Source organism: Dipodomys merriami, unplaced genomic scaffold (assembly GCF_024711535.1).
Source record: "Dipodomys merriami isolate MVZ:Mamm:240054 unplaced genomic scaffold, mDipMer1.0.p SCAF_577, whole genome shotgun sequence".
Taxonomy (NCBI): Eukaryota; Metazoa; Chordata; class Mammalia; order Rodentia; family Heteromyidae; genus Dipodomys; species Dipodomys merriami.
Genome location: NW_027206154.1, coordinates 641,415 through 668,118, shown reverse-complemented (window position 1 = coordinate 668,118; position 26,704 = coordinate 641,415). Strand labels below are relative to the sequence as shown.

At 42.3% G+C, this 26,704-nt stretch overlaps 1 protein-coding gene across 4 annotated transcripts in view; it reads right to left on the bottom strand.

Moving 5' to 3' along the window:
• Window positions 1–26,704, bottom strand: part of LOC138813031 (BEN domain-containing protein 5) — a 624,491-nt gene that overhangs the window by 13,760 nt on the left and 584,027 nt on the right. For 3 of the 4 annotated variants that reach the window (XM_070001309.1, XM_070001310.1, XM_070001308.1), the window contains exon 9: window positions 5,566–5,662. In XM_070001309.1, coding sequence (XP_069857410.1) covers window positions 5,566–5,662 — 97 coding nt within the window. Of the gene's footprint in view, window positions 1–4,577; window positions 4,893–5,565; window positions 5,663–26,704 lie in introns of those variants that run through there. The other variant, XM_070001306.1, reaches the window with a different exon arrangement.

Below are 26,704 nucleotides of genomic sequence, written 5' to 3'. Positions count from 1 at the left end.
GGTTAAATAATGGGCTAAATAGTCCCTTCTCAACTGTAATTTGTTAGGAACTATGTTAAGTACTGAAGACTCTGGAGGTGACAGACATGGAGGCAGACATTGATGCTGTCCTCAAGTTACATGCAGTTCAGTAGAGGAGATAGTTTTACAGAGTAACATTACAAAGTTCAAACATGATGGTACACCTGGGAGGCAGAGACAGAAGTATTTCAAGTTCAAAGCCAGTTGGGGTTACCTAGCCAAGACCACGTCTCAAAACCAAACAAACAACAAACAAACAAAAACACCCAAAACGTACAGCACAATGTGGTAAATTCCATGAACATGGGAATCTCTTGGGCTATATTTGTGTTAAGATTGAAGTGGCCTGAGGCCCAGAATGCCCTGATCTTGGACAATCCACTTTTTTTTTCCTTGTTGATGAGCAAAGAGTCAGGTAGAGATAGAGTGTATTGTGGTACACAAAGTACAGCTGGCTCTAACAGGTTCCCCACCCCACACGAGGAAGCCTCCCTGCTTGACAGCCCAGGGTCATTGTCAGTGTAAGTGAACATTATCTAGACCTCAGCGCTCCTTAGCACTGGATTTACAGAGTACATATTAGAGTGCTGCTTACAGACACTGTGATCTCTTTTTGAGTCTTTGGTTGATAGGTTAGTGGTTTTTTTTTTAATAGTGTTGGAGATGAAACCCAGGGCTTCATGCATAAGAGGGAAGTGCTCTATGACCGTCCCTAGTCCTGAGACAAAGTGACCTTGAAGTGATCTTTTCTTCTCTCAACCTCCATCAATTTCTTTAATTGTAAAGTTGGAACACCCATGCATTCCCTTACTAACTCATAGGCTCTGGTGAAATGGAGGCTGAAGAAGAGTTTTTAAAAATATAAAGTGAGGGGCTGGGAAGGTGGCTCAGTGGTAGAGTGCTTGCCTTGCATGCTCAAGGCCCTGGGTTGTGGCGCTGTGGCTCAAGTGGTAGAGCGCTAGCCTTGAGCTAAAGAGCTGAGGGACAGCACCCAGGCCCAGAGTTCAGGCCCCACGACCGGACCCAAAAAATATATATATAAAGTGAGGGACTGGAAAGGTGGTTCAGTGGTAGAGTGTTTGCCTCGCATGCATGAGGCCCTGGGTTTGATTCCTCAGCACCATACAAGCAGAAAAAAGCCAGAAGTGGTGCTGTGGCTCAAGTGGTAGGGCACTAGCCCTGAGCTGAGGAGGTGAGGCACAGTGCCCAGGCCCAGAGTTCAGGCCCCATGACTGCCTATATATACATGGTGAGAGTCATGCCATCAAAGGGCATTATTCTTAGCACCCCCAAAAGAACATAGAATGTAGATGGGTATACTTTGGTATGTTTTTATGGGGACAAAGGAAGGTGAATTGGCCAGAGAGAAATAAGCTGTAATTTAGTCACAGGTGGGGAAGATTTGGGGAGGTGACTAAATGAGAATCAGGCATCCAGTGGCTAGTAAGGAGTGCGCACATGCAGCATGATTCAAAGAGGGTCTAGCAGAGCAAAAGCTTCTGTAATCCAGGACAGGAGCACAGAGGAAGAGACACTGGAAGGCAAATGTCTGATCTCCCTGCACCCTGCAGAGGCATTCCCTGCTACCTCTCCAGACTCTTCTGAGAATCAACTTCGCAGAAAATGAGCCTCTCCTGTAACCAGGCTTCTTCCACTATCTTGCCTTCCCACTGGCCCTCAACATAGGATACCCTCTTTTCTCCTTCTAGTCTATCGACTCAAATCCCTTATGTTCTTCAGAACCAAATGGAAACCCAACTTCCTCCCTGAAGCCTTTTGGGAGGTACCTGTCAACTACCAAATACTCACCAGCTTAAATGGAGAGTAACATCTGTGTGGGTCTCACTTTTCTGTAGTGCAAAGGAGCTGAAGATGATTTCTGGGGGCTTCTTTAGTTCTACAATTTTATGTTCAGTTACATTCAGGGTTTATTTAGGGCTTAATCTAGGCCAGCCCTGCACCAGTCACTAAGGATACAAAGTGAGAAAGGATTGCACAGGACAGTACAACACAGGTACCATACTAGAGGTACAGACACAGACACAATGTAGCTAGAAACTTGGCTGAGAGGACAGCTCTGTCTCAGGTGAAGAAGATGGATAGGGCAATAGATGTGAAATATGGACTGAGTTTTCAACAGGTAAATAGGAGTTCACCGTCTATAAGGTGCAAATGAGAACATTCTAGACTGAGGGAAAATGATGAACAAAGATATGGGGCAGGAAATGGCCAAATTGTTCGGCGGATGAAGAGGAAATGAGGAAAAAATAGGTCCTCTCAGGGGCAGGGGTATGGAAGGAAGCAGTATATGAAGATTATAATATAGGCTGGGGTCTTGAATAGCAAGAAGAGGAATTGAAGAATCACTCTGTAGGTAATGGAGAGCCATGGGAGGTTTTTGAGAAAGGATATAGTCCAACAGAGTTGAACACTTATTGTGCACTGTGCAGTGTTGCTCTAGTTGCATGTATGCATTTCGTTACCTTCCATAAATCAGAGCTTCTGGTTGGCAGGGACTGTCTATGATCCTTCAGCATAGGTCCTGATGCATGTATGTACACACACACACACACACACACACACACACACACACACACACAAACACAACACCTCACATGGAGCTCCCAGTCCATGGCTGAACCTGACCTACATTCATGCTCTGTCTACTCACAGTAGCACACTTGGCCTGTTAATTTGTTCCAGTCTAATTTTATCCCCTTCCATGGTGCACTTTGGGTTGCTCTATGATTGTGTTACTGTGGTCAAAATAAATGTAGGGTCTTGGCTTTGATAATTGATGCTGAGCCCGAGCTCTTGTACGCACAGCACTGCCCTTCCCCAGGGTCCTTTTCTGTAGGGCTGCCCAGCACCCAAGGATGCCGACAAGCTCCTGCCAGCATTTGGGTAGAAAGTGACATATTGTAATTATCCATAGAGATGAGAGAAAACAAAGATTAGTTTTGAGTCAAAACATGCGATTTTCTTTGAAAACCAGAACTGCTCTTTCGCTTAAGCTATTTGATGCTTGGATGGAAAATAATATCCCTCCCCCCAAAGGTGGGAGAACTATTCAGAACCCCACTTAGAGCTCAGAGCCTCATATTTCTGGGAATTCATTCTTAAGGGTTATTGACCAATTCAGAACAAAAGGAGATTCGAAGTTTGATGTAGTAGAGCCATGGGGATGGGAGGGGAGTGAAGTTGTTTTCCTAATTTGAGTGTGGGTATATTTGCCTCAACCCCTCAAAGCTGCAGGCTATAAGGAAAGAGCTTGAGGGCTATATTTTTTCCTAAAAGAGGATTCCAGAGTTCAGGATAAAGAGGTAAACTGAGCAGTTGAAAACAAATCACCAAGAAGTGCCCTGCATCCTTTTGACCCAGTGGCAAGGTGTCAGGTCACATGACCAGGCCTTCCACTCCTTGGGTCTCAAAGTCCTCATCCCATCCATGTCAGTATGATAGCCAAGGTCTCCTGGAATGTCAGCACTATTTCATTGTTCTGTGACAGTGCAACATCCAAGAAAAATGTAGTTAAAGGTCAAGATAATTTTATTCAGGCAGAAAAGAGACCTGAAAGAGATAATCCCTAAATTAACTTGTAAATGAGACTCTTAAGAATTCTTTTGCATTTTCTACAGCTATATGCTTTTAAGAACTTTAACCAATCAAGAATGACTTCCAAGAATGAAGTGAGTACTTGCCTCTCCAGGTGAGCTACTCAAAGGCAGGTCACTTACAGGCTCATTCTGGCCCCTCCCTCCCACCAAGGTGGGCCTGGCATAAAGTGTGCTTTTTCCTAAGTGAATGATCGGGGACTTCATGCCTACATGCTCAGTGCAGGGTGGGTCCTGCAGGGGTGCAGAGAAGAAACAGAGGTGATGCTCCTGTAGGAGTTTCTAATACATAGGATAGGTGGGGCTGAGGGGAAACAAAGACCCTAAATGAGATAGGATGTCATCCAAACACAGGGTCATTCACTGTCTACATGGATCTGGGGCTCAGAGATGCCTCACTTACGTCATTGTGGAACAGCTATTTCTAAGACATCATCTGGTCCAATCAGATAAGTCAAGGGACTTTATCATGACTTAGTGAGAGAGCTGCAACCACATCTCAGACACTAGAGGAGATGAAAATATTTTTGAGTCACTTATTGTCTGTTGGGCATTATATTAAGTTTGTAACTCATCTTCAAAATCATCATTAGAGGTTGTTGTTGTTACCCCTATTCGATAAGTAGGTAGAGAAAAGCTTTAAGTGGCCACAAAATTTGTCTACAATTACGTCACCAGTTTCTATGAACCTGAGAATGGATTTGAACCTACACTTGAAGTGGAGGTTAATGGCTTTGGAATTGTAAGAGCCTTGGGTCAAACTCCGCTCAAAACTCTGTAATCTCAAGTAATCCTCTCCACCTTTCTGAGCCTCTGCATTCCCTTATTTGTTAAGATGAGAAATATAATATCCACATGAGATAAATAAGATGATGTACAAAAAGTACTTCATTCAACAAAAAACAGTAATTTGTATTGTTTATTTTTATTAGTAATAATGAGTGAGGAGGCAGAAATGTGGACCTCAGCCTAAGGTCCTGAGGCACCAAAATACATGGGGAAGGTTAGTGGAAAGAATGGTCTGGCAGGAACAGGGAGTTGGACATTGTTGTGTCATTCCAGGAAGCTGAACTACTAGAGGAACAGGAGACGAGGCCCAGAGGTACGGCAGTTTTAGAACATTCCAGATGCCATGGGATGTCAGTGGACTCACTGGACTGTCCACCAGCAGACCTGGGAACACTCAGTGAGTTGGGCTGTTGTCCAGCCCTCAGACAAGATGGATGCTCACCTCCCAGCTTTTTCTCCTCATTGAACCTGCAAGTGAGTCCCATCAGAGAACCCGAGGTAGAAATCTTCATGTGTGTGTCCTTTCTAGTCCAAACCTTCAAATCTTCATGGAATGGGACAACACTGTACTAACAGAGCATCTGTATACCTGGCAATGTACTGGGTGCTTTAATGAGCATCTCACAGTAATCTGAAAAGTGGATACCATGGTACCTAGTGTACTGATGCAGGGGAAGTTGAAGAATCGGTGTTCATATAAAAACTCTAGAGGAGAAGTAACATATGGAAACACCTCGCTAATTTAGGATAATGACTGATCTCAACACTCCAACAACACCCTATCCCCGGGGATTCCCATGGTGGACCAGGAATGAGACCACCCCGTCTCTGTCACTGGACAGGTATCATTGGACTGTACTAACATGCAGCCTGTATGTGGGATACAGAATGCATTACAGCTCTATCAGATAAGTCAAAGCCTTGGTAATCTAGTTGGAAATCTACAACCTCAACCCAGAAACCGGAGGAGATGAAATGTCATGATATTTTATGCTCAGGACATAGGCGGTCCCTGTGGGAGGGCTGTGATTGTCTTTCTTGTGGCACAGGTGAGAAACTGAGCACCAGTAAGAGGCTAAAGGAAGCTATCCTAAATACAGAGCCAATGAAACAGTCCAGAGTGCTTAGCTCTGCCACTTACCGCAGTCTAGGTACGGGGACGGTCATCTTCTCAACTAGGGGGTTCAGGCGGTAATAATCCATGAACGTCCTCGCCACATTCCGTCCCAGCTTCATATCTGCAGGGGTGTGTGTTAAGGAGTATCATTGAAAGAGACTGAGTCAGGGTGAAAGATGCCTAGTAATAAACATGACAGCAGTGATAAAACAGGAACGCCACTCACTGTTCGGTTTTGAGTATGCTCTGTTTTTTTGGATCTGCATGAAACCTTAAATGGTAATCATCATTGTTATCCTTATTCTGTACATAGAAGTGAAATTTGCCCAAGAACATAGAACTGAGGAGGAGAGGGGGCCCTGGGAAGGGTCTAAGTAACATTATTCCTAAGGGGTGTGTGTGGGTGTGCATGGCTTTTTAGAAACCACTATGAGGTCATAGCCCTTCAGAAAACAGTAGGCTTCTCTGGCCTCAGGTAGCTCAAGATGAAGCCAGATAAGAAAGACCCACAGACAAAAGATCTTTTGTTATATATAGATCAGCCAACCCTCAGCGCTCAGTCCCTGACTTGCATAATTTTGGTGACAATGGAGAAACCCTGTGACTCTACATACTATTCCCATTCCATCTTGATATTCTGCCAATAGTGAATCCTTAGGATAAGGAATTATGACCTGCTTATTATCATATTAATTCCCCATGAACACCCTAATGAGAATTCGTACAACAATCATCTCTTCTGCAGCTCAGATTATCTTCCCTGTGTACCCTATTTGACCTTTCTGGCCTTTCCAACAGTTTATTATTTTCTCTGCCCGAAGGGTTGCTCCCACTTTCCCTTGGCTCATGTGATAACTCTTCAGAAGAGCCTTTCAGGGGGTTCCACTCCTCTTCCCGGGGCTGTGAATGGATTCTTTTGCCCTTATATCCATGGCTTCAGAACTGACTTTATTCAAAGTCTCTACCATTTATCTTATAAATGGAGATTAAGTGTTAACTCTTAGCCATTCCTTCTCCCATATCTCTTAGCACTAAACATCCAAGTTGCCACCAACCTTTTCCCGTAAGGCCTCCTATCTCTTACGTTTGTCCATTTTTTCCCATCTTCTAGGAAAGCCCAGAATTGTCTTCCCCCTAGAGTACTATTATCCTGTTCCAATTGGCCTCCTTTTTTTTTTTTTTTGTTGGTCATGGGGCTTGAACACTGGGCATGGGTGCTGTCCCTCAGCTCTTCAGCTCAAGGCGAGCGCTCCACCGCTTGAGCCACAGCACCACTTCAGGTTTTCCAGTGGTTTATTGGAGATAAGAGTTTCACAGACTTTCCTGCCTGGGCTGGGCTGGCTCTGAACCATGATCCTCAGATCTCAGCCTCCTGAGTAGCTAGGATTACAGGCGTGAGCCACCAGCGCCCGGCCTATAGGACCTTTTCTATAGAATAGCCATGGAGATTGATTCAAAATGCATGTCTGGCCAGGTCATTTATTGGAGTAAAACCTTCAGTGGCTCCCAATTGCTTTTGAGGTCCACATTTCTGCCATGATTTTTAGGGTGGTTCATAGATGAGTCTCTGTTTATTTTCTCAGGTCTGAGGTTACAGCCTCTCACTTTCCACCCACTTGACATCCACATTCCAGCAATCCTGAACTTCTTTTGCCTGAAAGACTTTGCCCCCATGGTTCCACCTTCCCAGACCACTCCCCTTATGGGACTGATTCCTTCTCAGACCCCAGACTTTGATTCAGTTATCACTTTGATAGATTCATGTTTCTTGATATCCTCACTGAGAGAAGGTTCTCCCTCCACCCACCCCCAACCAGGTTTTCCCATGCATCTTCTAGCTACTCATCAACCAGACCATTCATCCTAGTATATTTCAACTGTTTCCTCTTTGCAGTAGCTTCTCTGGCCTTCATGCCCTGTGGGTAAGAAGCTATAACTGCCTTACTTGATTGCCTAAATAACTACACATTGACCTGGCAATAAGTGTGAAATATACTTTTGCTAAATGAGTAAATTACAATAGCTAACACCTATGTAATCTTTAATATGTGCTCAGCAATCTTATGTATATTGACTCAATTAATCCTTACAACAACCCAATAAACTGGGTCCACTGTTCTGAGAGGGTAGGTGATTTATACAAAGGTTAGGCACCTCATAAACATTACTAGGTAGATTAAGAAATTTATCCAAGGCACATAACCAGCAATGGTAGAATCAGGACTCAAAATCTAGGCAAATATGACTCCTGAGTTGTGAGTTTTCCATTGCCCTAGGCTATTTCCTGACTTGAAGGCACCTTTTCTGTCAAAGCCTGAGTCATCCCAGGCCAGCATCTTCTGGGAGAAGGAAAAACACCAGACACGTTGTTTATGACATCGAGATGCACCACAGGCTTGCTGTGCTCTGGGGCTGCCACCTGCTTTCTTCCTCTGGATGTGACTGACCTTCCCTGTCCTCTTCTCTAAGAAATCCACAAGCTGACACTGGGCATGGCCTCTCTGACCAGCAGCCCCTGAAGGCCATCTCATGGCCAGGGCCTGCAGAGACACAGGCTTGATGCTTTAACCCAGCCAGTCTCTAGTGAGCTTTGTAGACCAAGTCAAGTATTTGTGTGATGACAGGAAGAGCTACAGGGCACAGAGGGAAACAGAGGTTCCTGGGGGCTGAACTAGAAAGTTTTGGAAGCAGACATGTTTAATCCAAATTCTGGCTCTCCTGCATTCTATGTATGGCAGATGGCATTTTCTAGAAATGTCTGTGATAATAGCTCCCCTTTTACATGATTCTATGCTATGACCCTGATATTTCTTCCATTAAGAGTTTTGAGCCCTTCCCCTTGAATTTTCATGGACTTATAACTTACTTCTAATCAAAAGAATGGCAGAAGTAGAAGTGACAGAAGAGGCAGAGTAACTGCTATCTGATTTACTGGAATGTTCAAGCTGGAGTCCTGAGTCTTCATACAAGCAATCATTTCTCAGAGGCTCTGAGATCACATGAAGAGAGAGGAGAAATTCCTGATCAGCCTATTCCTCTCCTTTACTCTGCTGTTCCAGCTGTAGTCATTGCATGACTGCAACTACTTCAGACTCCATGCTGAAACTACCCACGGGCCCCTAGAGAACACAAAAGAATAATAACATAGCTACTGTTGCTTTAAGCAACTAAGTTTGGGGGGGAATATCTAACATAGAAATATCTAACATAGGAATATCTAACATAGAAATTGAGAAGTAGGATATTGAATGACCTTGCTCAAGCTGTTCCATCTCCTGTCTTCTTGAGCCTCCATTTCCTCATCTGTAAAATGTCAATAATGCCTCTCTCACTGGGTTGCTGGAGAGTGTGTGTGGTCACATCTAGTTGTTTAGTAATATTGGTATGGAATGAATGAACGAATGAGACAGAAGCCTGGATTCTTCCTCTCCAACCCATACCAATAACAAGATCTGAAGCAAGTATAGAAGGTATCAGTGTTCATCAACCCTCTTGAATTTCTACAAGGGAAAGGAGTTGGGTTATTGCAATTAAAAAATCCACTATAAAATGTCAATGGTTTTATATAAAATCTATGTAAAAGATAGTGTTTTAAAGATAAGGCTTGTCTGGGACAACCCTATTTCTCTTTTCCCCTCCAGCTCTCTTATATATTCCTCAAATCCCAAAGCTTATTTTCTACAGAGGCTTCAAATGAGTCAAGAAACTGGACATAGCTAGGAAGAAGGGCAGAGTCTGATTGAACATTTTCAATTAAAACAAGCTGTCTTTGAACAAAGATTTAAGATCTAGGCAAGGAGAGGCAATAATTCTCTTGGCTAGAATGCTTTTCAATATCTTACGGTCTTAAAAGAGAAGAAAAAAAAGCTAGGATGTAAGCTCCCAACAATTCATTAACCATAAAAATCTCAGGGTAGTCTATAAGCTGAACATCCCAGAATTCTCAGATTCGTATGTAGGTCATTGGTCTGTTTCTCACAGATGGCAGAGAATGGCCAGACACATGGAGCAGGTGGAACCACAAACTTCAAAGCAGTAAAACTGGAAGATTTAGCTGGGACTGTTAGAAACTTGGACTGATCTGCTGACTTCTGCCCGGAACTGCTTAAAAAGCAAGGGTGGAGGGCATTTGTAGCCTCAACCTCCTAATGCATGAGAACACTACATGTGATCCAGATTTGGATACATACTGTCATTTTGATCTCTTCATCCATTCAAATGGCTGTTAGGCTATCCCTATGTGTATGCTGCTAAGAAAAGCATCAGGGATTTGGGTTAGATAAAGAACAATTTGACAAATCTATATAGTCTATAGGAGGAAAATTGCACGCTCAATTAACTACATCACCAAGCAGGCTGCTGCACTATCATCTTCACAAAAGCAACTACTATCACTATGTTTACCCTGGGCAATGGAGTTACTGTCATCCATCTTTACCATAGCACTGCAAGGTCAGAGACTGCATGTATTTCCTATACATATTTCATAGATGAGAAAATTGGAAATCAGTTTACATTATAATCCCACTGTCTTGTGTCTTGAAAGTGACAGTTGCACACAAGCCCCAGTATCTTCTCACCTGCACACTTGCTGTCTCTGCTCTGGAGTATGATCATAAATTCAAACATGAAATTCTGTGGATGTGTATAGGGGGCCTGAATTGCAAATAAAAAACTATGAAAGATTTCATGGAGGTGGATATATGACAAAGAATTGAAGGACAAAAATAAATCTTAAAAAGGGAGAGAGAAAGAGTATCAGCAGAGGCACAATGGTGGCCAGGCTCACGGTTGGACATAGGACAAAGAATGGTTGATAGCCATGAAACGGAAATACAGATTGAAAGATGAGGATATAAAGCTAGGCTGGGGACAGACCATCATCATCAAATTAAAAACTTAAACTTCTATTCCGTAGGCCATAAAGTCCAGTGGATATCTATGGATCATGTCTATCATATTCTCTCTCTCTCTCTCTCTCTCTCTCTCTCTCTCTCTCTCTCTCTCTCTCTCTCTCTCTCTCTCTCTCTCTCTTTCATTTATTGTGTTGAGGCATTTTGGAAAGTGCTTATACCATAGCTAAAAATGAAATCAAATCAAACTAAGATAATAGCTATTAAGTCTAAAAGCAGATACAGACAATAGAGAAAGAAAAGCCCCAATACATGATCATAATTGTAACAGTACTATAAAGAAAATGTAGAGCCTTCAAGTGAGGGTAACAGAGACATGGCCAGGCCTCTTTGAGGAGGAGACATGTAAAATGAGAATGGGTTATGGTTGCAGTAGCACCTTCAAGTTGAGAGGGGGTGGAAGGAAGGATACTTGTGGGGGAGAGGGGGAGGGGAGAAGAACTGAAAGAAACTGGGTAGAATGACGGGAGGGACCAAATACCAAATCACAGGCCTTATTCTGGGACTTTGGATGCTGTACTTTCCAAATAAATGAGAGGCTCTTAAGGGTTTGTTTTTTTGAGGGGAGGGGTCCGGTTGTGGGGCTTGAACTCTGGGCCTGGGCGCTGTCCCTCAGCTCTTCAGCTCAAGGCTAGCGCTCTACCATTTGAGCCACAGCACCACTTCTGGCTTTTTTCTGCTTATGTGGTACTGAAGAATCAAATCCAGGGCCTTATGCATGGGAGGCAAGCACTCTACCACTGAGCCACCTTCCCAGCCCTGCTCTAGAGGGTTTTGAAGCATGAAAATAACATAGTCTGACTTGTAGTTGTAAAAGGTTACTAAAGGTTGCTAAAAATCAGAAGGCAAGCATGAAAGCAGGCAGAGTAGTCAAGAGATTACTTCTGTGAAGAGAGAACATACAGGAAGCTGCATGTTCTGTAAAAAAAATGGGTAGGTGTATTTTGGGGAAAGAACCAACAGGACCTTGTGACAGGTTAGATGTTGGGCCTGAAGGAGAAGAAGGGGGGAAGGATAACTCCTCCTTTATATTTAGTTTAAACAGCAGGAGAGAGAAGGTGCAATAATCTAGGAGGTGAAAGATGGGAGAGGAAGAGCTTCAGGAGAAAGATTAAGAATTTAGTAGGGGCCATGTTAGGTTTAGATGCCTATAAAACATTGAGTATCAAGATGCTGAATCAGAAATGGAGGAAATCAGAAAATAGAAATGGTTTCTGAATCATCAGCTCTTTGGGATTATTCATGCTCCAATTTCTCACTGGCTGTGTGGTGTGTTCCATTCTTCTCAGCTGTCCATCTTCTTGCTTCTAACCCTCAGAGTAACACTCTGGGACGCCAAAGGGCTCTGGGACAAAGGCAGTGACTGAAGATAAAGCAATATGAAGTGGCTTTGTTTTCTGTCTTGAGTCACAGAGCTAGTATATTGAATAAGAAGGCAGATGGGAAATCACTAGCTGGCATGTGACCTTGGCCGTTTTCCTCCTCTAGTCCTAACTTTTCTGTGAGCAAATGTGTAGTTTCTTAAGTTATCAGTTCATATGTCACATGCAAACAAAGGCCTTATTGCAATGAGCTGAGAAGTACTATTGCCATTCTTTCACCCAACAAACATGTATCGGGAACCTACTATGTGCTCAGTTATTTTAGGAATTTGGAGTGTGTAGTACAACTGGCAAAGATCCCTGTCTTTATGGAGCATATATTCTAGCTGTGGGAGACACATGTAACCTGGTTCATTTGTAAATTGTGTAGCGTACCTGAATATTATAAGCACTTTGGAGTCAAGATAAAGGACAGGGTAAGGGGGATGAGTAGGCAGGGAGCAGATTGCAGCAGAGTGGTCAGAAGAGGCCTGTTGAAAAGGTGAGGTTTCAATGGGTTTGGAGAAGACCATGGAACTGGTGAGCACTTAGGATGAATGATGCCTCCTCCTCTGAAACATGAGCCTTACATAGTTACATCAAATAGGCCCTGAAAAAACCCAGTTTAATCCCAGAGAGATCTACCTTAGTGGGGTTGTGTGGGTAGCGGGAGAATGAAGAAAGGGGTGTCTGATTAAAATGCATTGTACTTAAAAACTGACATATTAAATGATAACCCCTTTGTACAACTACTTGAAGATAATACAAACAAAATCCTTAAGAATGAGTCCTCCCTGGTAGGGATTATGAGTTCTCTTTCCAACTTGCAGCATCACCCTGAAGGAGAGGAACCTCGGCCGTCTCTTCCCTCCTGGTCCATGGTCTCCTTTTCCTATTTCACTCTGTCCCTCACAGACCCATCTCTCTGCAGACTTCTCCACACTTCTCCCTCACTCCCTGCACTTTTCCTGGACTGCCAGGAAGCATGCTCACCTGGCCCACCCTGGGCAGGGGTCCTGAGGCCCACCTTGGGCAGTGCGCATCGTTCCTTGTTCCTTCCTCATTTCATGCTACAGGAAGCTCTGATTACTATCTGAGAAATCAGAAGTCATTTGTCTGATGAAACACATCAAACATGCGCACAAAAAGGACTGAAGACCTATTTTTTTTCATTTGTGCATTTACATTTTTGTTAAATGTCTTCTATATATCAGACACTGTCCTAAGAGATGGGATAAAATGAAAAGACAGACAGTCCTTGTCTTAAGATGGCTTTTTATTCCCTTGACTCTTCATGATGCATCATCTTTCCTCCAAATAAGAAAATCTATCTCCTACGTGCTCCCTCCTTGGGAATCTCCACATAGAATTCTTTACCTTCTCACATTCCTATCCCTCCTAGCAATAGATGATCATCATTAAAAGGGAAAGACTAATTCAGCAGAGGAGTAAACCAAAGAAAAGTAATTTCTCTTTGGTATAGCTGACAGCATTGCTGGAATATTAAGAGCTCCCTGTCTCAAGCCTCTTGGTAGAGCCAGAAGAACAACATGACAATGAAATATCTGTGTTGTTACCTCCCTTGCCCATCCTCCCACAGTAGCAGACAGGTGCATGATTAAACAGATGAACCCTGCTCTCAAGTGTGGGGTGGGGGTGTAACTGCAGAGTCTTTTGCAATTTCAAACAAGTCCACAGGTACCCCTGAGGTGGGACAAGAGAGGCCAAGAGAAAGAGAGAGACAAATTAGATGTGGAGATGTAGGAAAGACCGAGGGAGGGAAGAAGAGACAAAAGAGATGGGCAGAAGCAGAGACAGAAAGAGAAAGAGATACAGACAGACAGGAAGCTGCAAAGAGAAATTTACCAGGATGAAGCAAGAAAATGAGAAGAGAAAGATTATCAGAGGAACAGAGAGAGGGGGAGAGGGAGAAGGAGAGAGAGAGAGGGAGAGAGGGAGGGAGGGAGAGAGGGAGGGAGGGAGAGACTGGATTTGAAACCTGGTGAAATAATGGGGAGTGAGGGGAAGAGAAAGAGGAAAATAGGAAGCAAATGATAGAGAGGGAGCTCAGTTGAGAAAGTGAGAGAAATATAGACAACTATGGTAGAGGAAAAGAGGGTAGAAGGGGGGAGGGGCAGAAGATGAGACAGAAAGAGAAAAACAGCAATGAAACAGGCATAAAAGGAGAGAGAGTAAGACAAGGAGATTCACCCAAGTCTGAGTGAAAGAGAAACAGTGTGAGAGAGGACAGAGCTGAGAAAGCAAGGCCTGGTTACAGGAAGGGAGACTTCCTCATTGACATGGGAGAGATAGTTCCCACGAGGTCTTTCCCAAGACATCAGAAAGGAGGTTGTCTACATATGAATCATCCTACAAAAATGACTTCTGAGTTTGGGCACTGTGAGGCTCCATGTTAATGTCTATTTCTCCTGTAACAAATTAAAGTAAACTTGATTCCTTAAAGCAGTAGAAAAGCATTTTCTCACAGTTGTGGAGTTCAGAAAATAAAGTCAGTTTCTCTGGGCTTAAGCCAAGGGGTTAACAGGACTGCACTCCCTCTGGAGGAAATGGTTATTTCTATGGCTGATGGCTTTCCTTGGCTTGTGACTATATTACTACAATCACTCCAATCTCTGTCTCTCTGGCACTTCTTCTTTCTCATGTATTAAATCTCTATCTGCTTCCCTCTTTAAGGACATGTGTGACAACATGAAGGGTCTTCCCTGTTATATTATTACTATGGAACAGTTTCCCATTCAGAAACGTTCACAAGGGCAAGATGGCAGAAAAGAAGTACCCTTCTGGGAACCCTACTGCATTGTTGGTGGAAGTGTAAACTTGTTCAATCACTTTGGAAAGTAGTATGGAGGGTCCTCAAAAGATTCCACAAAGAGCTCCCCTATTACCCAGCAATCCCACTTTTGGGCATTTACCTGAATGATCACAAACAAGACCATACTAAAGCTACTAGCACAACTATATTTATTGCAGCATTAGTTACCATAGCTAAGCTATGGAACCAACTCAGATGCTCCTCAGTAGATGAATGGATCAAGAAAATGTGGTATATATACACAATGGAATTCTATGCCTCCATTAGAAAGAATGACATTGCCCTATTTGTTAGGAAATAGAAAGACTTGGAAAAAATGATATTAAGTGAAGTAAGCCAGGCCCAAAGAAACATAGGTCCCATGGTTTCTCTTATTTGCAATAACTAGTATATGTCTGAGTTGACCAGAAAAGGTTAGATAAGTTGATGTTAGGGGAATGAACCCTAAGATAAGTATTCAATTTTTTGTTTTTGTCTTTTTTTTCCTTTCATGAAATTGTTTCTAACATATCTATAAGATGATTTCTATGTTGCTTTGTATGTCCCTCCCCCACGGTATAACCCATGCTTTCACTGTATTTGTTGTTAGTATAATTTGTGCAGGGGAAGGGAAAAACCAATTGTTTAAATAGGCATACAGATGGACCCATTGAAACAATGAAATGTACAAGATGCTATGTCGAAAAACAAATGAACTTTACAACTTCGGTGGGTGGGGTGGAGGGGGTGGTGGGGGAGAGTGTAGTCATAGAGATGGGAGGGCAGGGATGGTAAGGGATAAACAAAGAAGGCAATAATGCTTGATAAGAAATGTACTCATTATCTTGCTCATGTAATTGTAACCCCTCTGCATGGTATTTTCACAATAAAAAAACTTATTAATAAAAAAATAAGTACCCTTCTGGCAACTCTGTAAGTGAGAAAAGTCAGTGCAACAACTGACAAGCTATCCCTTCTCAGACAAATGAGAGAAAGGAAAGATTCTGCAAACCAAGAAACAGGATGGGAAAGCTGAACAGTGTGGAGACACAGGAGGGTGACTCAGAAAAATACAGAGCAGTCTGCAGTTCCAACCTGGGCTCTTTGGAGGGGAAGGGGAACTGCAAATTAAGTTGCCCCAATTAACTGGTTTTTAACTGTATTTCTTTTCTTCCCTCCCTGCCTTTCTTCTTCCCTTCCTTCTTTCCTCCTTCCCTTCCCCCCTTCTTCCTCCCTTCTTTCCTCCCTCCCTCCCCTTCCTTTCTTCCTTCCTTCCTTCCTTTCTTCCTTTCTTTCTTTCTTTCTTTCTTTCTTTCTTTCTTTCTTTCTTTCTTTCTTTCTTTCTTTCTTCTCTCTCCCCTTCCTTCCTTCCTTCCTTCCTTCCTTCCTTCCTTCCTTCCTTCCTTCCTTCTCTCTCTCTTTCTTTCTCTCTTCCTTTCTTCCTTTCTTCTTTCTTTCTTTCTCTCTCTGTCTCTCTCTTTCCTTCCTTCCTTCCTTCCTTCCTTCTTTCTTTCTTTCTTTCTTTCTTTCTTTCTTTCTTTCTTTCTTTCTTTCTTTCTTTCTTTCTTTCTTTCTTTCTTTCTTTCTTTCTTTCTTTCTTTCTTTCTTTTCTTGCTGGTTCTGGGGCTTGAAGTCAAGCCCTGAGCTTTTTTTGGTGTAATGCTAGTACACTACCACTTGAGCCATTTTTCTGTTTTCTTTCTTTTTTTATTAAATATATATTTTTTTGCTGATACTGTGAGAGGGGTTACAGTTACATGAGTAAGGTAGTGAGTACATTTCCTATCGAGCATTGTTATCCCATTCTCTGTTTTCCCCTACCATCCCTTCCCTCTTACCTCCCCAACTTCTCCCTCTTCCCTCCACCCCCAAAGTCGTAAAGTTCATTTTCAACATAGTGTCTTGTACATCTCATTGATATAATGGGTCAACCTGTATCCTTATTTCAGTATTTTGTTATTTCCCTTCCCCTCCCCAAATTTGAAAAATGTACATACAAGATGCAGGGCACTGAAAACAGGGGTTATACCATGGGGGAAAAATACAAAAGAAACAAAAATATCGCATAGTACATTATAAGTACATTAAAAACAACAGCAAGAAAGATAAAACTTCTTATGGCTCTGTATTGGGGTTCATTTTACTTAGCATCATCTTACGTGGTCATATATACATAGCTTTTGACCTTTTCTTCTCATCCTAGACATATACTATTTATTGCAAATAAGGGAAACTATGGGACCTATATTTCTTTGGGCCTGGCTTACTTTATTTAATATGATTTTTTAAGTCTTTCCATTTCCTTACATTCTTTCTGATGGAGGCATAGAATTCCATTATATATACGTACACACACACATACACACACACACACACACACACACACACACACACACACACACACATATATATGTGTGTAACACATATATATATATATATATATATATATATATATATATATATCACATTTTCTTGATCCACTCATCTACTTGCATCTGGGTTGGTTCCATTTTTCTAAGTACCACTTCTGGACTTTTCTGAGTAAATTATTGGAGGTAAGAGTCTCATAGACTTTTCTGCCCAGGCTGGCTTCAAACTGTGATCTTCAGAACTCAGCTTCCTGAGTAGCTAGGATTACAGGTATGAGCCACCAGCGCCCGGCTCTTTTTACTGTATTTCTGTATTGGGCTTATTTTTATGTTGTTATCATTACTGTCATTTGTTTTCTCCTCTCTGATCAAGTCCAGCTCCTCAGCACACTGGGCAGGTACTTGCTACTCTATGCAGAACTCAGCTGACAGAAATTATATCTTAACTCCATCCACAAACCTGATTTTGTTAACCCTGATGGATATTTCAATTTAAAGAATTAGGGAGATAAAACCTCCCAGCTGACTACCCAGCCTACAAATGGACACATAGAGTGAAGTTCCATTCCTAGACATTCTCCCCCTTAGGAACAGTAAAGAGAAATAATGCAACTGTTGTGACTGACATACCTCTCAGAGATCCCAGAGTAGTTCCTTTGGAATCCACACGGCTGACAAGTATATGGGACCCTATATACTTCTCTGTTTACAAAACATTTACTTGAACTACCACAGACACCTCACTCTTAAATGTCTTACAGAGAAAGCATGTATCTCAGGCTCCAACACAGTCTGTATAGTGTCACACCACAGGACACTAAGAAATCTCATTTAATTAAACACTACACAGTGAGACCCCTAAAGATAGTGTCTGAGAAGACTTCCACATGAAAGATAACATTTATGGGCTCCAAGGAATAGGATCTGGATGTTTTTGGGGTCACCCAAGGTCATGCTCCCTGGCTCATATCCTCAGCTAAGAACTAAGGATGAAGACATTGGAGGGTGGGTTGGCCCTATCTCTTGTCTGAATGATTGTTTCAGTCCCTCACTGGTCTCTTGGCCTTCAATCTCTCACTAGCACTGGGGAGAATGATGTTCTCACAATTGCTAATCTTGTCATTTTCTGACCTTCAACTCTGCACTGATTCTCTGTCACCCAAGGTGTGAGATCTGAACTCTCAAATCTGGCCTTCATGGCCTTCCACAAAATGATCTAAGCTTTATCTCCTGACAACGCTGTATCGCACTGTGCATCTATTTATAATACACAGGTTGGAAGCATAACTTTTCATCTTGGCTCCTAGGCGTTTGGCTGTGTGATCTGGGACAGGCTGTCCTTCCCGAGCCTCAGTTTCCTCTGAAATAAATAATGCCACCCACCCCATAAGGTTATGATGTTGATTAGAAATTACATATCCCAAACTCTCAGCACATTTCTGGCATGCAGTAGCTCTTTTTATTATCATTACTATTTATGAAACTGTCATCTCCAACAGAGTTGAGCACTTCAAGGACAAGGGCATGTCAAGTTCAAATTTGTCTTGGGAGACATTCAGCACATGGTAAGCTTGGTAAAAGAGGCAGGGAGAAAGAGAAAAATAAACCACAATGCCACAATGAGGGAAGGAGAAAGAAAAGGACAGAGAGACAGGAAAAGAAGAGATGAAGAAATTATTTTTGAAATTCTGTGTTTTCTAGGTGCTCAGGGTAAGACTTCCTAGGTTGCTTCCATGCTAGTGCCTCAGTTTCCTCTCCAGTAAATCTGGATAGAGGTTGATCCAGATGATATATAGTCTTAATTCTTACTCTCCTTGTTCCTCTCAAGATAAATATTCTTTTTGAGCAGGGACAAGTCTATAGGAACTGTCTTATCAGGTATAAGGTACAACTTACCATTCTACTAGAAAAGTCAGACTAGGCTGGGCTGAACTAGGCTAGACAGGTCCAGATATGATCTCAGGTGTAATGTGCCTTGTAATGACCTTGCAGGTAATCTTTCGGATTTTGGACCAATGAGTCAGGTTGGTATTACTTATTATTACTCATTGATTCACTCGACAGACACTTAGCAAACACTTCCTGTATACTGAGCCAGACAATACACATATGGCTCATATACATTGTTAATACAGAGTGAAGGAGACAGAGATTACCCTGTCTGGAACTGCTTAAAGTCCACGTACTATTAGCATCTGGGGCTAGATGGTATGTGGCAGGGTGCTCAACAGTATCCTTGGTCTCTTTTGCTAGATGTCACAAGCACCTATCCCACTGTAACAGCCCAAAGTATACTTTCAATCATTACCTAACACTCCCTCAGAGGAGAGAGCCGCTAGCCTAAGGGGTACACAATACCTAGGGGAGCTACAATGGGTGAAATGGGAGAGGTGGGCAGGAGCTTCCCTAGCTGAATCGACTGCCCCAGTCAATGAGGCAGATCGCTCACCAGCCCCTTTCCATTTTCAGCACACCTCACTCTTGGACATGCCCCTCCCTTCCTGACTTGCTCTACCCTTTACTGCTCATCTCTCTCAGACCCAGTTCTCACACAAGAGAGACTTTATTCTCTCCTCCAGCCTGCACACTATTGTTCTGTCTTCTCTTCCACTCCAAGCACCAGAAGTTCCCATTAATATCCCCCTCTCGCCCATAACCCCGAACCCTGTTCCCCACAGACACCTGATCAAGGCTCTGGAAATTGGCTCTCGAATTTCACTGCAGCTGCCCAGCTGAGCCTCAGCTCACAATTGTTGTGTGATGCCACCCCGCCTGCTTCTCTGAGTGATGCTCAAGCCCCTGCTTATCTCAGAAGTATTTTTAGAAGCTTCCACTGATGCACAGTTAAAAAGAAGACCAAGGACTAAAGCAAATATTTGTGCAGCAGTATCTTGGAGTGGAAGCAGATGGGGGAGACATGAAGAACACTGGTGGGTCTTGGCCCTGGGCTCAGTTTCCTGATGGCTTTGTGGCCTTGTGTGGGGCAAGTGTCCTCAGCAAACTTAGAGAAGGGACTAATGAACTGATGAGTTGAAAGCTTTCAGCTCAGATGTGCTAGAAGGCTCTAGGTCAAATTTCTACCTGGGGCCATTAGTGAGGTGCTGAATTCCCTGATAGTATAGGTATTTTTGTATGTGTATATGTATGACTTTGCTAGAGAGATTATTAGATATTTCCTACAATTTTTTGACATTCTTCAAAATGTTAAAAAAATCTTTGCTCTGGGTCTGTGGGTGGAACTAATTGAGTTTATTAACCTCTTTCCAGGAAACATTCCTTCCTGTCACCTTTTGACTGGTTCCTTTCATACATTCAGACTCTTCTGGGATTAGAAGGCATCTGGCAGCAGAACAGAGTGAGATGAGGCTCGATGTGGAATGGAATGAAGCACCAGCAAAATATGTCCCAAGTTCACCTTCATCAACGTAACCAGAAAACCTCCAAGAGTCTGAACCCCGGCTGCCACAGGGATCACAAGAACAGCTCGGCAGAGGTGAGTGCTGCACCCCAGGGGTAAATGCAACACTTAGCTGGGGGCTGGCCATTTGGTGGCTGAGGACTGGGAGTCAATCTTAGGCAAGGAAGCATCAAGCTCTGAGTGCAGCATTTGAGGCCTACTGAGTTTTATTGAAGGAATGGGCCATGTGTGGGGTATCTTAGTATTTAAAAATTCAGTCCTCTTTCCTGGTAGGCCTTCTGATTAGGCCTGAACTTGTAGCCCTCACAGGCTCAGTCATAGGAGTTGAAAGACCTGTTCACATGCAGGTGAATTGACCCCTTACTGGGCTTCAATTTCTTCATTTAGATAATAAAGAGAAATTGGGTTTATATCAGTTTCACCCAAGAAATATCATACCTTCTTGTTGTCACTTCTTTTACATTGAGTCCTCATTTTGTGACATCCCTGTTCTATTCTAGGCAAAATAGAAGTGATCCCATCCCTGGGAAGGATATAGTGTTGGGCTTAAATTCCAGTATTCAGAGTCCTCTGAGTCTAACATTTTATTACTTTCTCTCCTGCTCTACTTTCTGTTTGTTTTGTTTTTTGGTCATGGGGCTTGAACTCAGGGCCTGGGAGCTAGCTATCCCTGAGCTCTTTTGCTAAAGGCCAGTGCTCTACTACTTCAAGCTACAGCACCACTTCTGATTTTCTGGAGGTTAACTGGACACAAGAGTTCTCATGGACTTTCCTGCTCGGGCTGGTTTTAAATCATGATCCTCAGATCTCAGCCTCCTGAGTAGTTAGGATTGCAGGTATGAGCCACCAGTGAACAGCTTCTACTTTTCTTTTAACTACTGTCTTGAACTTGACAATGTACTATCTCCAGGCACTGTGCTGATTTTATTTGTTTCTTATAAGTGACAGATTTTTTTTCATCTCTATGTTATGGGTCAGGAGACCAAGGTTCAAAGATATGACTGATCTAACATCATTCAGCCAGCAACTAGAGAGTTAGGATTCCATTCAGTTCTGTTCAGCTCTACAGCCTATAAACTTTAATTCTTGATTACCTTTTGGGAATATAAATTCATTGATTTATTTGATTTTACTGAGTATCTGCTGTATAACATGCCTTTCCAATTGCTCTGAGTTTGGAAATGAGAAATCCATCCTTACCCTTGGGAGTAAAATTTTCATTATAAGGCAATGATTGTGAGGTCAGCGGGAAGTAAATATGGGAAGGAGGGATACGGAGAGTGAGATTTGTATCGGCAGAACTTTGGGAGGCTTCTCAGCAGAGGTAACATCTGAGATGAATTGAAAGAGACAGATGTCTTTTGTTTGTTTGTTTAAGATTAGCCTTCATGAAACAATTTAATCCATAAATAATTGAGAACCTATTATGTAGTATGCGCTTTTCTAGCTTTTGGACACAACTACAAAACACCATAACATTTCTCTACCCATATAAAGCTCTTATTACTGTAGGGAAGATAGGCAAGCAACAAATATAGAGGATTGGAAAATGGAAGATTTGGAGGAATAGTAGATGATGGTGTGGGAAGGTCAGGATATCGGAGTTTCCTTGAACCTAATATTCTTGAGGCCATCCTAGTTTCACGTCAAGTCAAGCTGAAAAGTCACTCCATTCATAGGAGGAGTATGAGGCTGGGATTAAATGCCTCATGACACCAACATATTTATCCAGTATTTAGGCCAGTAAATATTTTTTTTCTCTAGCTTTTACTTTCTTGTCCAATTTCACTCTCCCATACCAGGCAAGCTGGTCTGTCTGACTGCTTTCCTTCTTTCTGATAAATGTTAGTAAGGATTTGCTCAGTGTCAGGATATAAAACATACCAGTTCCCTGCTCTGTTTTAGTAATAACAGGACAACAAACCAGATTATATTTCAGTCCCAGGGCAATACTCATTCCTTACATAGTAGGAAGTCTTTTTTCTTTCCCTTTTGTTTTCTATTGGTGCTGGTCTTGGAGCTTGAACTCAGGGTCTGGGCACTGTCCCTGAGTTTTTGTGCTCAAGGGTAGTACTCTACCACTTGAGCCACTTGAGCTCACTTCTGGTTTTTTGGTGCTTAATTGGAGATAAGAGTCTCTGAACTTTCCTGCCTATCCTGGCTTCGAACTAGGTTTCTCAAAGCTCAGCCTCCTGTGTATCTGGGACTACTGGTATGAATCACCATTGCTCAGTGACAATAGGATTTCTTAAACCAGCTCTGTGTTGTCTCATCTTTTCTCTGCTTGGAGAGGCTATCCCAGGTCCTCTGCCGGAGGAAGTTCTAACTCTTCGACCTCCATCTCAACTGTTACTTCTTTAAGCAAGCCTTCTCTGACATTCTGGCTATGTCACTACCTGCTATCAAATACTCTACTGACAATCCTTATCATTCTCACAGAGTCTCCCCTCACAACCATGTGTGTTCTTTTTGATAAATATCTGTCTCTTCCATGTCTGAAAAAACTATACCTGCTTTGTTTATCACATTTCCTTTGTGCCTAGTAGAGTGTTTGGCACATTAGGTGTTTGACTTGTGAAACAATGAAAATTGTTAGCCATAGCCTTTTTCAGGAAATTTGGCCTGTTCCTCTTTTTGGTTCAAGCTTATCTTGGGACTTCATAGTGAGGAAAAAAGTGGTGAGCACTCCCTAGGGGTAAATGGAGAATATGATTATGAGGAGAAAGTTCTGTAGGGAGCAGATGGTTTCTGTGATGGAAAACATCGCAGACTCTAGAGTGTAATGTGGCATTGTTCTTTTTCTTTTACTTTCTTTCTTTTCCTTTTATGTTCTTTTTCTTTTAGGAAAAGTCAACTGTGACCCTAGAAAAGGGACTAACAGGATAAGGAGGCTCTGACTAGCTTTTGATGAATATGTCTAAAGAGCCAGATTCTCTCCTGGTTGTAGAAGGGAAAAATTCTATAGAGGACTCTCTATCTTCAGGGAAATCTTGGGTAAAGATTTCCTTGCAACTAGTTAGTTATAGGGACAGGGTAAAGCTAATAGAGTAATTCTGAGCCTGGAGGGACAGAAGCTCCTTGAGAACCACAGGCCCTCAGAGCAATGGGCCATCCCTTCAGAGTACAGAGCCCCCAGCTTAGGCCTGAAGGAGACTAAGAAAAGCATGACCTAGAGCTATAAAGGATGAAGCGTCTGCACCCATAATCTCTATTGCTTTTTCCCCATCTATCTCTCCTATTAGACTCCCTTGAATTCTTTGAGGGGAGAGCCTCTCTCTTTTTCATCCTTGTTTTTTTCCCACCACCTAATACAGCACCACTGAAAGTGTGTGAAAAGAACAAGTAAGCTCATGATAAATAAATAGACCTTAAACAAATGGTTTATTTCCTAGTTCTCAACATTATTATCTGTAAAATGGGAACAACCTGGTTATTAATGAGAATATCAAGATAGAATGACATTATGAATGTAAAAGCATCTGATAGGAATTTAACACAGATACTCAAAATAGGTCATTTACTCTCTTTTATACCTTTAACAACAACTGATGACTTCAAGTACTTTCCGAACTTCACTGACCTTCTCATGAGGGACCCAGTGGTTAGAGAATCATAAAACATCTGTGTAGGCGGGTACTTGATGTGGACATCTGTCTTGCTTTATCTTCCTGATCTTAATCTATTCTTCTTTCATAACTTCCTTTCCCCTCATATTAGACCAGTTCCTATGGCCTCAGAAAGAACTGATTCAACCTGATTCTGGGCCAGTTAGAGCACTGAAATTTCTCTTACCAGAAGCTATTAGTCAGGTACAGCATATGACCAATAAGACTCAATTCTGGGCTTATGAAATAGGAATTGCCACTGATACAGTTAGCATCTTGAATGTCCTCCAAAAGCCCATATGTTAAAGGTCTAGAGTGCCACTATAAGGAAGTATTAGAACATATAAGAGGTAGTGCTGATGGGAGGTCCTTAGATTATTGGGGACATACCCTAGCCTACTCTTCCTTCTTTCTTTTTGTTTTCAAGTCATGCAGTAAGCAGATTTGTTCTACAACGCACCTATACCACTATTATTACTACCCAGAAAACCCACTTGAGACCTACAAGCAATAAGCCCACATCATCAGAAACTGGAACTTCTAGAACCTTGAGCTAAAATGAATCTTTTCTCTTTGTAAGATTTCTCAGATATTTGTTGTAGTAATGGAAAGCTGATAGCCCTTAATTCTGAGAGGATGGGATTGCAGCTATAATGTGTCAATGGAGGAGATGAGGGAAGAGCTTACAGGAAAGTGGAGCCAGTACTCAGGACATAGTAGACATAGAGCTTAAAACCAAGTGCTCAAGACTGTGTGAGTCCTTGGATCCACTATGCCCATAAGCAGTATTCCTTTGGACTTAAAAGTTTAGGGAGCAAATTAATTTCCATTTTTACTTATGCCAGCTAGAACTGGGGCTTCTAATCCTTGCAACCCCATTTTAGCTAATACAAGACCTTGAAGTTCGTTTCATCAAACCTCCTCACTTTACAGATGGAGAAGAGATTTGCAACATTCCAGGGATCCTTTCTACATGGAATTAGCTTTCCAAATAAACATATTGCATGGCTTCCTTTTATCATTACTGCTGACCAGAACAGAAGCCAGCTGTCCTTCTACCCGGACAGGGTCATAGAATATTGATTTGGGCCACACAATACCTAATCTTTCCCCAACAGAGAGAATCTTTAAATTCAAGTCCTCAGGAAGCAGTTTTGTTTTGCATTACAATGTTTTGATTCCCCCAAGCAGAACTGCTGATGGCTGTCCTTTTCCTTCCACACAGGGTAATCAGCAGCAATTAATTCTAATCACAAGGAGACAGCAGGAATGAACAGAGCATTAATTGGACAGAAGTAATCAAAATCTCCCTTAGCTCACAGTTAGTACCTGTACCCAGGAAAATGTGAGCAGACACATGCATGTACACACACACACACACACACACACACACACACACACACACACACACACACACACACACACACACACACACACACACACACACACACACACACACACACACACTCCACAACCTACTAGCCATAAAAGGCATTCTGCATGGTAGGAAGACTACCAGTACTAGGGCATGAGGAGGAAATGAGCATGTTCTCTTATCAACACAGTATAGTAGGAAAAAGAAAATGTCAAGGACTTTGGAGTTACAAAAATCCTACCACTATGTTCATCCTCCACAGTATATAACCCCTGTTTTCACTGTATTTGATGTTGGTGCCCTGCATCTTGTATATACACTTCTCTAATTTGGGGAGGGGACAGGGAAAAAACAAAATGCTTAAATAGGGATATAAGTTGACCCATTGTAACAATGAGATGTACAAGACACTATGTTGAAAAACGAACTTTATAATTTAGGCAGGTGTGGTTGGGGGGGGGGAGAGTATAGTTGTGGAGATGGGAGGAAAGGGGTGGTAGGGGAAAAACAAAAGAGGAGGTAACAATGCTTGATAGGAAATGTACTCGTTAACTTGCTCATGACCTTGCTCATGTAACTGTAACTCCTCTGTACAGTATTTTTACAATAAAAATTGTATTTTAAAAAAGCAAAAAAAAAATCCTACCACTAGCCAGTGGCTCAGACCTACTTCAAAGCATTTTAGAATATTAAGTACAAATATGGCATGTAAAGCACTTTTTCTATGTACAAAGCAGGAAGTATTATTCTTCCTTCAATATAATTGCCTTTTGTGGCTGGTAGAGAATGAAAGGTGATGGCAAGTTTCAGATCCTCTAATACTACTGATCTAGCCTTCATGTTAGGTCCAAATAGCCAAGTATCTAGTATCTTTATGTTGAGGCCCCAGACAAGTGTGTTGATTTGTGACCACTCTCTTTGATTGACTAAATAACTCATTGGCTGGCAGCAGACCAGGACTTTGAATGGACACCCTACTTTATTTCCTCCCTTTTTCTAGTTCTGACCCATTCAGCATATGCATCTATGTTCTGCCATCAGTTACTTTCATACCAATCCCCATCAGACAACTCCAGCATTTCCATGAACTACTATAAAAATGCTCGCCTATGAGAATGAATCCTTAGTTTGCTGGAGGCTCCCTTCTATTGTTTTTTTTTTTTTTTCTCCTCAACAAATCTGTCTTGCAGTTGAGCCCTCTCTTTGTCTATTCTCTGGGTCTTTTGGACTGAACACTCCAGACCTTCCTCTTAATGTGGTACCACTGCCCTACTCCAATCTACTCCAGCACATGCACATACACCTCCATA